Source organism: Jaculus jaculus, chromosome 18 (assembly GCF_020740685.1).
Source record: "Jaculus jaculus isolate mJacJac1 chromosome 18, mJacJac1.mat.Y.cur, whole genome shotgun sequence".
NCBI classification, from domain to species: domain Eukaryota; kingdom Metazoa; phylum Chordata; class Mammalia; order Rodentia; family Dipodidae; genus Jaculus; species Jaculus jaculus.
In genome coordinates, this window is record NC_059119.1 from 26,650,012 (window position 1) to 26,662,048 (window position 12,037).

Sequence of the window (12,037 nt, forward strand, 5' to 3'; positions counted from 1 at the left end):
GGTCAGCCTGGGCTAGAGCGAGGCCCTACCTTGAAAAACCAAAAAATAAAAAACAAGAAAATAAACCAAACTTTAAAAAAATATTTTATTTATTTGCAAATATTTCATTTATTTGCAAGCAGAGAGAGGGATAGAAGAGAGACAGAGAATGGATGCACCAGGTTCTCCAGCTGTTGCAAATGGACTCCAGATGCATGTGCCACTTTGTTTGTCTGGCTTTAAGTGAGCACTGGGGAATCAAACTCAAGCCATTTAGGCTTTGCAGGAAGACCTTTTAACTGTTGAGCCATCTCTCCAGTCCTTAAAAATATTTTTAAAAAATACTTTTATTTATTTGTCGAAAGAGCGTGAGTATGGGTGTGCCAAGCCTCTTGCTGCACCTGGCTTTATCTGGTTTCTAGGGAATTAAACCCAGGCCAGCAGGCTTTGCAAGTAAGTGCCTTCAACCACTGAGCCATCTTCTCAGCCCTTAAGTCTTTTTGTTTTAACCATTGTGGAAATGTGCACACCATGCATGTTTATAGAGGTCAGAGGAAAACCTCAGGTATCATTCCTTGTCTTCCCGTTTGTTTGATGCAGGGTCTCACATGAATTTAGCTGGCCCATGAGCTTTCCTGGGACTGCCCTGTCTACCTCCCATCTTGTCATAGGTGACTGAAACTGCAGTTTCAGTAGTAGTGGTTCTGGGGACCCAAATTCAGGTTGTCAAGCTTGAATTAGCAAGCATTTTTACCCAAATGCCAATTTAGTGGTTTTTTAAAAAAAAATTTTTTTTTAAAGATTCATTTAATAAAATTCTTTTTCCACTTGACACTGGGTTTTCATTGACCCTTTATGTCTTAGTTCAGGCAAAATAACTTTCATTTACCTTATTAAGTTAATTAGATCTAATATTTGATTTCCTGTAAAACTAATTGGTCGTGCTAATAAATCACATGATATGGCCATTTGAATTAAAAACAAGATACTGAGGGCAGTATTCAAACTCAGATACCTTTAGTACTTTTTGTTCTTTTTGAGACAGAATCTCCCTGTATATAGTTCATTTGGTAAAGTGTCTGCCTACCATGCACAAGACTCCAGGTTTGATCTCCAGCATCAAATAAAATTGGATGTTATGGCACTGACTATAATCCCAGCACTTGGTTGGTGGAAGCAAGAGGATCAAGTTCAAGGTCATCCTCAGCTATATAAGACCCTGTCTCAACAAAAAAGAATCTTATACGTAGCTCAGGGTACCCTAGAACTTAAGATGCTCCTGCCTTGGACCCTCAAGTGCTGGTATTATAGATGTGCACCACCATGCCCAGCTCTTTAAAGTACTTTGTAATGTGAAGTTACATTGTTGTTTTTTTCCTCTCTGTCTCTCTTTTAGAACTAATGGGCATTGCTTTGCTATCATCGAAGAAGATGACCAGGGGGAGACCACATTAGCTTCAGGATGTATGAAGTATGAAGGATCTGACTTTCAGTGCAAGGTGAGATCTAATTTAGACCCATGAAATGAAGAAGGCAAAGCCACGTGACCAGCAATAGTAGTGTCCTAATTAAATTCCAGTTACTTATAAGATGATGGACAAATAAATAACCTGTGTTCCCTCAGAATTGCTTTGATAGGCTAAGTCCTTGTGAGATGTTCACAGAGTTCCTTAAAAAGCAGTGGTGGGGTTAGAGAGATGGCTTAGTGTTTAAGCACTTGCCTGGGAAGCCTAAGGACCCCAGCTTGAGGCTCGATTCCGCAGGACCCATGTAAGCCAGATGCATAAGGTGGTGTATGCATCTGGAGATCGTTTGCAGAGGCTGGAGGCCTTGGCATGCCCATATTCTCCCCTCCCCCTCTCTCCCCCCTCCCCCCTTTCTGTCTCTCTCAAAGAAAAAAAAATAACAACACAAAAAAGCAATGGCAAATGGGCTGGAGAGAGATGGCTTATCAGTTAAGGTGCTTGCCTACAAAGCCTAAGGACCCAGGTTCAGTCCCCCAGTACCCATATAAAACCAGAAAGCACAAAGTGGCATGTAGATCTGGATTACTTTTGCAGTGGTAAGAAGTCCTGGTACATGTGCGCCCCCCCCCCCCATCTACTTGCAAATAAATGAGGGAAAATAAGCAGTGGCAGAGATGGGCTGGAGAGATGGCTTAGCAGTTAAGGTGCTTGCCTGCAGTGTCTAGTAACCTGTTTTTGAGTTTTTTTTGTGTGGGGCTGGAGGGTTGAGGTAGGGATTCGCTCTAGCCCAAAGCTGGCCTGGAATTCACTATGTGGTTTCAGGCTGGCCTCAAATCATGGCCATCCTCCTATCTCTGCCTCCCAAGTGCTAGGATTAAAGGCGTACACCACCATTTTAAAATTTGTTTAGGAGTTAATAGGCAAAAGAGCCAGAGGCAGAGCAGAGTTGATGCCAGTCTGAGACTGCAGAATACCATCCATGTCATCCTGAGCTAGAGTGAGACCCTACCTTGAAAAATCAAAAATCTTCGACCAGCACGTAACCAGCTTCCTCTGTAGTTTGACAAACATCAGTCCTTGAACGCAGCACCTAACCCAGGAGACAGCTCTCTTGATCTCACCTGCCTAAGCCTTTCCGAGAGCTCACATACTGCTGGTGGGAGTTGATTATCACGAGCAGTATATTCCTGCTGCCTGAGCGCCCCCCAGTGGTCAGTGTAGCTTGCTAGCTTGCTATGCTGTCATTTTGTGTGACTTGTTAGGAAGCCTCACTCAACTGGGATTATTTCAGAATCTCCTGTCTAAATCCTAGCATGGCTCTCTTCTACTCTTTATAATTATTTCAAAAGATATAATTATGTTAAAGGTAAGTAAATCCACTAACATGTATAATTTTTATAGCTGGAAGATGTCCCAATGTTCTTGACTTTCTCTGATAGAATTTGAAATAATAGACTTACATTTAGCTTTTTAAGGTAGCGCCTGAGGTTTTTCCTTTCTGGCCATCTGACATTCAAGAATCACATGGTTAATTTCTGCTTATATTCTTGCCACTATCATAATAATGAACAGTCTCTTAGTATTCTGGATCAGAATGACTTTTTTTCCCAGGCAAGGCCAAAATTTCAGCATCCAACCTTCCTTATGTTGAACTGTTTGTGAAACATAATGCCAGCATATAATTGTTGATGTCTCCTTCTGTGACTCTGGTCTTTCTCTGCTGGTCTCCTGATCTAATAGAGACATATCTTCTACCTGGTTGGCAGTGTTAAAACACTCTCAGGAATGTTGTTGCCATATTTTACCCTTGCCCACATGTTTTAACTTGTTTCTGCATCAAATTCTCTAGTAGTTGCAACATATCTGTGTTAGCTGCTAAATCTCTATCTTCTACCTGCTCAACCACCTCTTTTAACAGGTTTTCTGTTATATTTTGTTTTTTTGCTTTTTGAGGCAGGGTTTTATTCTAGCCCAGGAACTCAGTCTAGCTCCAGGCTAGCTGAACTCATGGTGGTCCTCTTGCCTTAGCCTTCCCAGTGCTAGAACTAAAGGCATGTGCCACAATGCTTGGCCCTTAACAGCTGGGGTTATTTTTAATTAATTTTTTAAGTATGATACTCTTTACTTTCTAGTCTGATCTTAAATCTCATCTAAGTCTTAATACTACTATGAGATCATATTTTTCATGCTGACTTACATTGTAATAAAGTTGACGTTGGGCGTGAATGCCTTTAATCCCAGCCCTCGGGAAGCAGAGGTAAATGGATCACTGTGAGTTTGAGGCTTGAGGCCAGCCTGAGACTACATAGTGACTTGCAGGTCAGCCTGGGCTAGAGAAAGGCCCTGTCTTGGAAAAAAACAAACAACAACAATAACGAAAATCTGTTTGGGCTGGAGAGATGCCCAGTGGTTAAAATGCTTGCCTGTAAAAACCTAACAGCCTGATTTCAGTCCCCTAGTACCCATGTAAAGCCAGACGCACAAAGTGGTGCATGTGGATGGAGGCCCTGGTGCACCCCTTCTCTCTCTCTTAAATGATACATAACATACATTTTGATTTCAAAATTTTATTTATTTACTTATTTTTGGTTTTTAAAAGTATTTATTTATTTGAGGTGGGGAGGAAGGAGGGAGAGCCTCTAGCTGTTGCATGCATGTGCCATCTTGTGCATCTGGCTTTATGTGGGTCCTGGGGAATCAAACCTGGGTCCTTTGGTTTTGCAGGCAAGCACCTTAACCCTTAAGCCAACCCTACAGCTCCATTTTTTTTTTTTTTTTAAGGTAGGGTCTTACTGTAGCTCAGGCTGACCTGTAACTTATTTCTTCTTCTTCTTATTTTTTTTTTACATATAACAATGTCTGATGTGTAATTTAGTATATAGTCTCTCAGGCTGGCCTCAAACTCCCAGTGATCCTCCTACCTCAGCCCCCAAGTGCTGGGGTTAAAGGTGTGTGCCACCACATCCAACATCTTAAATTAATTAATTAATTAATTAGCTTGAGAGAGAGAAGCAGATAGAGAATGGGCGCACCAGGGCTTCCAGCCACTGCAAACTCCAGACACATGCACTACTTTGTGCATCTGGCTTACGTGAGTCCTGGGGAATTGAACCTAAGTCCTTTGGCTTTGCTGGCAAGCACTTAGCCATTAAACCATTTCTCTAGCCCCTAAATTTTTTTTTTTTTTTAAAAGAAAATGGGAGTACCTAGATTTTTTCTAGGAAATTCTTTTTATTTTAGTAAAAAACAAATGAATGGTAGTTTATTCAAATATACTAATGCTTGGGGCTGGAGAGATGGCCCAGCGGTTAAATGCACTCGCTACAAAGCTTGCTGGCTAGAGTTCAGTTTCCCAGCAGCCACATAAAGCCAGAGGCACAAAGTGGCTCATATATCTGAAGATCATTTGCAACTGCAGGAGGCCCTGACATACCCATTCATATTTATGTTCTCCTCTCAAATGAATATATGTGTGTGTGTGTGTGTGTGTGTGTGTGTGTGTGTGTGTGTATGTATATGTGTATATATATTTTTTGGAATTTAAGAAGCACTAAAAATTGCTCAGCTACAATTTAGTTGTTACAGTTTAGTAAACCCATCCACACATATGTGTTCTTTAAGGAAAAACATTTTCTAGCCTGTACATTATTCCTACACAATAATTTTTAATAATATTTTGCACGTCAAATTGGGAGGATTTTTTGCTCATTGAATTAGAAATTGTGTTATCAATACTAAGAAATTCATTCTTGATTTACTATATCAAAACATTTCTAATTTCACCATTATTTTTCATCCAGGACTCACCAAAAGCCCAGCTACGTCGGACAATAGAATGTTGTCGGACCAATTTGTGCAATCAGTATTTGCAACCTACGCTGCCCCCTGTTGTTATAGGTAGGTTACCTCAGAAAAGTTTGAGTGTGATTCTCTGTAGCTTCTTTTCTGTGTTCTTAACAATAACCAAGCTGCCTAGAATAACTACAAGTTCCCTTTCCTTTTCGTGAGCTGCACCAGAGTGGTGCTGTGTTGACCTCATTGTTGCCTTCCCTTATCAGGTCCACTGTTTGATGGCAGCATCCGATGGCTGGTTGTGCTGATTTCCATGGCTGTCTGCATCATTGCAATGATCATCTTCTCCAGCTGCTTTTGCTACAAGTAAGAACACACTTGTTCAGTGCAAATTATTCTGTTATTCTGTGTCAACAATTAACCATTTTCAAAACTGTGGGGCAGAAGCCACTGACTGCTGTGTGCAATTCAGAAATTATTAGTTTTTCTACTCTGGTTATAGTCCTTACTTTAAATCCATATAGTTGCCTTTCCTTAAGAGGAAAGAGGTTCTTAACTACCTACTTGGCTACTTGTGTTCAAGTATAGTCTTGATTGGGCTGGAGAGATGGCTTTGCAGTTAAAGCACTTGCCTGCAGAGTCCAAGGACACAGGTTCGTTTCTCCAGGTCCCATGTAAGCCAGATGCACATGGTGGCACATGCATCTGGAGTTCCTTTGCGGTAGGTAGAAGCCCTAGTGGCGTACCGATTCTCTTTCTGTCTCTCTAATCAATAAATAAAAAATATTTAAAAAAAAAAGTAGTAGTCAGGTGTGGTGGCACACACCTTTAATCCCAGCACTCGGGAGGCAGAGGTAGGAGGATCACCATGAGTTCAAGGCCACCTTGAGACTCCATAGTGAATTCCAGGTCAGCCTGGGCTAGAGTGAGACCCTCCCTTGAAAAACAAAAACAAAAGCAAAAAAAAGAGAGAGAGAGAGAGGGTGGGGTGAAGAGATGGTTTAGTGGTTAAGGCACTTGCCTGCAAAGCCAAAGGACCCGTGTTCGATTCCCCAGAACCTATGTAAACCAAATGCACAAGGGGGTGCATGCATCTGGAGTTTATTTGCAGTGGCTGGAAGCCCTGGCATGCCCATTTTCTCTCTATCTCCTTTCTCTTGCTCTCTCTGCTTGCAAATAAATAAAATTAAAAAAAAATAGAGCCGGTCGTGGTGGCACACACCTTTAATCCCATCACTTGAGAGGTAGAGGTAGGAGGATCACCGTGAGTTCAAGGCCACCCTGAGACGACATAGTGAATTCCAGGTCAGCCTGGGCTAGAGTGAAACCCTACCTTGAACAAAACAAAACCAAAACCACAAAAAAAGAATAGTCTTGATTTACTTGTTTGTAGGATAGTGAACTTTGTTATGTCTGAATTTTTATCGCTTATCAATAGAAACCAAATGTCTTTAATTTAATCATTTGAGGCTTTAGAGTAATCAGTGAGACAGGTTAGTAAACCAGTAAACAGACCTAAGTACATGAACAACTTATGGTAAAGCTAACATTTTAGAGCACTGAGGAAAATTTTATTCAGTAAATAAATTTGGAACTAGGTAGCTATATAGAAAACATAAAATTGGAACAATTCCATATATTAAAATAAATTTGAAATGGTTCTTTGATCTCACTTTGAAAACAAGACCTAGCCAGACATGGTGTCTCACACCATTAAGTCCAGCACTGGAGAGGCAGAGGTTGGAGGATTGCCATGAATGTGAAGCCTGCGTAATCTGCAATGAACCTCAAAAGAGCAAACAAAGCAAGGCCTCAAAAGATCAACTGTTTACAAATAATTGCATTCAAGAACAAACTCAAGACTATTTATAGTAATACATAAGGCCTGTTGGTGCATGTATGTAATCTCTGCATTTGGGTGATGCAGGAGTTCAAGGTCATCCTCAACTACATAGTTCAAGGGCACCTTGGGATACATGAAACCCTGTTGGAGGATCCCCTCCCACTCAAAGGGGAAAAAAAGAATATAGGAATACAAAAATACCCAGGATCCAACAAGATAAAATTTATAATATATGCCGCCTAGTCAGTGAATCACCACGTATGCCAATAAGTAGGAAAGCAAGATCCATAATGAAGAGGAAATTAAGTCCTGAAAAATCACCAACTCGGCTGATACAGTTTTTAGACTTGACAGACAGTAGCATTAACAAAATGGTTACAGTAACTATTTTGTGTTACCACTAATTTCAATAGTAAGGTTGAAAAGAAAAGCCCACCCAGCTGGGTGTGCTGTCGCCTGCCTTTAATCCCAGCACTGACGTAGAGGCTCACTGTGAGTTTTAGGCCAGCCTGGGCTACAGAGTGAGTTTCTGGTTAGCCTGGGCTACAGCGAGATCCTGCCTCAAAAGAAAGGGGGAAAAGAAAGAAAGACCCAATAAAACCTAAAATACACAGAATAAAATACAGTGGGTAAGATTAACAGCAAATTAGAAGAGGTAAGATGATGGGCTGGAGGGACGGCTGAGCGGCTAACGTGTTTGACAGGAAAGCCAAAGGACTCAGGTCTAGTCCCCAGCACCCACGTAAGCCTGATGTACAAGGTGGCACGTGCATCTGCAGTTTGTTTGCAGTGGCCGGAGGCCCTGGTGCTCTCATTCTCTCAATTTCAAAAAATAAATTTAAGCTAGGCATGGTGGTGCATACCTTTAATCCCAGCACTCAGGATTAAATCAGGAGGATTGCTGTGAGTTCTAGGCCACCCTGACATGACCTAGTGAATTCCAGGTCAGCCTGAGCTAGAGTAAGACCCTACCTTGAAAAAACAAAAATAAATAAAAAAATAAATGTAAAAAAATAAATGTAAGGGCTGAGGAAATGGCTCAGCATTTAAGGTGTTTGCCTGTGAAGCCTAAGGACCTGAGTTCAATTCCTCAGGACCCACGTAAGCCAGATGCACAAGGGGTCTGGAGTTCATTTGCACTGGCTAGACTTGGTTGTGCCCATTCTCTATCTGCCTCTTCTTCCTTTCCTCCCTCCCTCCCCTCTCTCTCTCAAATAAATAAAATATTTAAAAAACACAAATTAAAAATGTATAGAAAAAAAGAAAAGATAAGGTAAACGAACATCAAGATCCAGAAAAGGCGGCTCGCACACTAGGGAGGCAGGCGTAGACAGCTTGTGTTCTGATACACTTGACACCCGAACCTCCAGAGAGGAGACCAAGAAAAAAGTAAGAAACAGTAACTATTTTTTTTTTCAGATTGAAATGAAAACCACAAACCCATAGCTCTAAAAAGTTTAGTAAGCTCTATAAATATCAGAAACAAAAATCTACCAAGTCACATCATCATCCTGTTTCTCAATTAGCCATATGGATGGAGAATATCTTTTTTTTTTTTTTCATTGAGAATCTTTTTTTTTTCCTGTTTTTTTTTAAGTTTTTATTAGCATTTTCCAGGATTATAAAAAAAATATCCCATGGTATTCCCCCCCACACACACACTTTCCCCTTGGATGGAGAATATCTTAAATGCAGCTGGAAAGGGGCAGGTTATTGTGTACTGAGGCAAAACGAAGATGCATAGCAGGTCTTTTTATAAACAATGAAATCAAGAAGGCAGTAGTAGACTCACATTTCTAAAGTGTCCAGTGAAAACGATGATGAACATAGAGTTCCGAGAGACAGCGATTACATAAAAGCTTCCAAACATACAAAAGCCTAAACAGATTCATCATGGCACAAGAAATGTTGGAGAAAATTCTTCAGGTAGAAGGACAGTTGTACCAGGTAGAAATGCAAATCCATAACAGAAGAACAAAGAGCTCCACAAGACCAAGGACACCCTTACACAAACTGGCAGCCTGGTTTTTCGTTTTTCGAGGTAGGGTCTCCCTCTAGCCCAGGCTGACCTGGAATTTACTCTGTAGTCTCAGCATAGTCTTGAACTCTCAGTGATCCTCCTACCTCTGCCTCCCGTGTGCTGGGATTAAAGGTGTGTGCCACCATGCCCAGCCTGGCAGTGTTTTTTAATACCACATCCTGCCTTGAATCACGCTGTGAACACAGATTGGTCAACTAGACCTAGACCCTCCGTGAGATGTACCAACTTCAGAGATTGCTCATTCCACAGTTGTCTCATATCCGCACCTAGAGGCAGGCGTAATGTTTATATGTATATTAGCATACTTTTGGAAATAATAAGTTGTGGCAAATTCTTTTTCCCTTTTTACAAAATGCAAATTTTTATTTTTGCTTGTGTGTGTGCACACATTTATGTGTAATGCGTTTTTTGTGCATGATTGTATATATTCCCTTGTGATGCCTCAAACACGCTTGCTTGCACTGGCTGTAGTGGTACGTTGGGTGTCTTGCTTCATCGCTTTTCCTCCTGGTCTTGTTTTGAGCTGGAGTCTACTGTCACTAATTCCAGAGTGTGCAGGACTCAGATGCCCGGGTCTTTGCACTCTTGGGGACTCGAGTTAACAGGTGCGTGTCCATGCCAAGCTGTTCTATGTGATGTCTGAAGATGGGAACTCAGGCGTTCTCAGGCCCCTTTGAGCCCTGATGCTTATGCAGGAAGCACACCTAATCTTTGAGCCATCTGTAGCCCAGAGTGTAAGTGCTTTTACACATAAAGATACAGTTATCTTCACAGCACTTGGGAGACAGAGGTAGGGAGATCACCAGGAGTTCAAGGCCACCCTGAGACTACGCATCAAATTCCAGGTCAGCCTGGACTAGAGCGAGACCCTTCCTCAAAAAAAAAAAAAGTTATCTTAAATCAAAATAAATACATATGAAGTAGAATAAGAATATGCCTATGATATATCATTTTGATCTTTTGCAGCATAGGTAAAATTTTGTGATTTAAATGCTTTTTACAGCTAGGATGCCACTGTACATGCTTGGGGGGTGGAGGTATGTGTTTGGGTTTTTGAGTCAGGAAGCTCAAGACAGCCTTGAATTTAGGATTCTGCTGTCTAGCCCTCCTCAGTCCCACCACTGGTATGTGTGGTGGTGGTGGTTTTTGAGACAGTGCTTCACTTCGTAGCCTAGACTAACCTCCAGCTCTCCCTCCTCCTGCCTGCCAAGTGTTGGGATGCAGACGTGTGCTTCCACACCCAACTTTTTTTTTTTTAATCTTGCCAAAGACCATGGACCTCTCTTCATTTTAACATGATACAAAATGTTCTACTTCATCAACTCTGCTTCTAAGCATACTGTAACACAAAGTACATTTTTATCTGGCAAGGTTAATTTGGATAGTATTCTACCTGAAGGAAGGATGATGGTGTAGAGAATTTCAACAATTTTCTTACCCCAAATTTTACATTGTTAGGATTGTGATGTTGTTTTCTGCTTTTTTGAAAGGCATTATTGTAAGAGCATCTCAAGCAGGGGTCGTTACAACCGTGATTTGGAGCAGGACGAAGCATTTATTCCAGTAGGAGAATCGTTAAAAGACCTTATTGACCAGTCACAAAGTTCTGGTAGTGGATCTGGGCTACCTTTATTGGTAAGTTAAAGTTTCATACCCCAAAATCAAAAGTTTTGTGTAATCTGGGTGTGGTGGTTCCCACCATTAATGCTAGCACTAGGAAGGCTGAGGTAGGAGAATCACCATGAGTTCAAGGCCATCCTGGGGCTATAGTGTGATTTCCAGGTCAGCCTGGGATATAGTGAAACCCCATCTCAAAAAAAAAAAAAAAAAAAAAAAAAAAAGTATATTGATGCAGGCAGTTTTAGCCTACTTTGAGTTCCAGGCCAGTGAGAGACTTGGTCTCAAACAAGATGGATGGCACCTGGGGAACATCCACTGATGCCCACATGCAGGTGCACACACATGTACCTGCACATACACACAAGAACATGCTTACAGAGTCCTTTGGGGGAGGGCGGAAAGTACTACAGTAATTCAGTGGTGAAAAGACTTTATTCAATAGATGCTGCAGGAAAGATTAGGCATCTCTTTGCTTCAAAGTAAATCTGTTCCCTTACTTTAACTTCGTACAGTATTAAGTTAACATGGGGCATGTACTGAAACTAAAAAGTTAAACTATAAAATGTCTAAAAGAAGTCGTTGGAGAAAACCGTTGTCACCCTGAGTTGAATAAAGTGTAAGCTTTGTCAAAACTTTTGCCCTGGGGACTGGGGAAATTGCTCAGCAGTTAAAGGCACTTGCTTACTTTCAAAGCCTGCCAGCCCAGGTTCAGTTCCACAGTACCCATGCAAAGTCATATGCACAAAGTGGCACATGCAGCTGGAGTTTGTTTGCAGTGGCTAGAGACCCTAGTGTACCTATTCTCTGTCTTCTCTCTCTTTCTGTGCTTGGGCCCGGCATGTTGGTGCACACCTTTAGTCCCAGCACTCTGGAGGTTTAGGTAGGAGGATTGCCATGAGTTTAGGGCCGGCCTAAGACTACATAGTGAATTCCAGGTCAGCCAGGGTTAGAGTAATAGAACCCTGAAGAACAGGTAAAAAACCAAAAAGAAAATAATCCACTTGGATCAATTTTAAAAACATTTTACTCTCAGTGAAAGAAGCCAAATACAAAAGGCTAAATACTGTCTTTACTTATATGTCACTCTTTCTGTTTTTGGGTTTTTAAGGTAGGGCCTCCCTCTAGCCTAGGCTGACCTGGAATTCACTATGTAGTCTCAGGGTGGCCTGGAACTCACAGCGATCCTCCTACCTCTGTCTCCCAAGTGCTGGGATTAAGGGTGTGTGCCACCATGTCCAACTTTATATGATATTCTAGAAAAGGTAAAACTATAGGGACAGAAAACAAATCAGTGGT

General features: G+C 41.4%; 1 protein-coding gene across 1 annotated transcript in view; it reads left to right on the forward strand.

Annotated features, from left to right (window-relative positions):
- Positions 1–12,037, forward strand: part of Bmpr1a (bone morphogenetic protein receptor type 1A) — a 127,282-nt gene that overhangs the window by 103,949 nt on the left and 11,296 nt on the right. The window contains exons 5-8 of the mRNA XM_045137378.1: positions 1,376–1,478; positions 5,246–5,342; positions 5,504–5,603; positions 10,612–10,756. Coding sequence (XP_044993313.1) covers positions 1,376–1,478; positions 5,246–5,342; positions 5,504–5,603; positions 10,612–10,756 — 445 coding nt within the window. The remainder of the gene's footprint in view (positions 1–1,375; positions 1,479–5,245; positions 5,343–5,503; positions 5,604–10,611; positions 10,757–12,037) is intronic.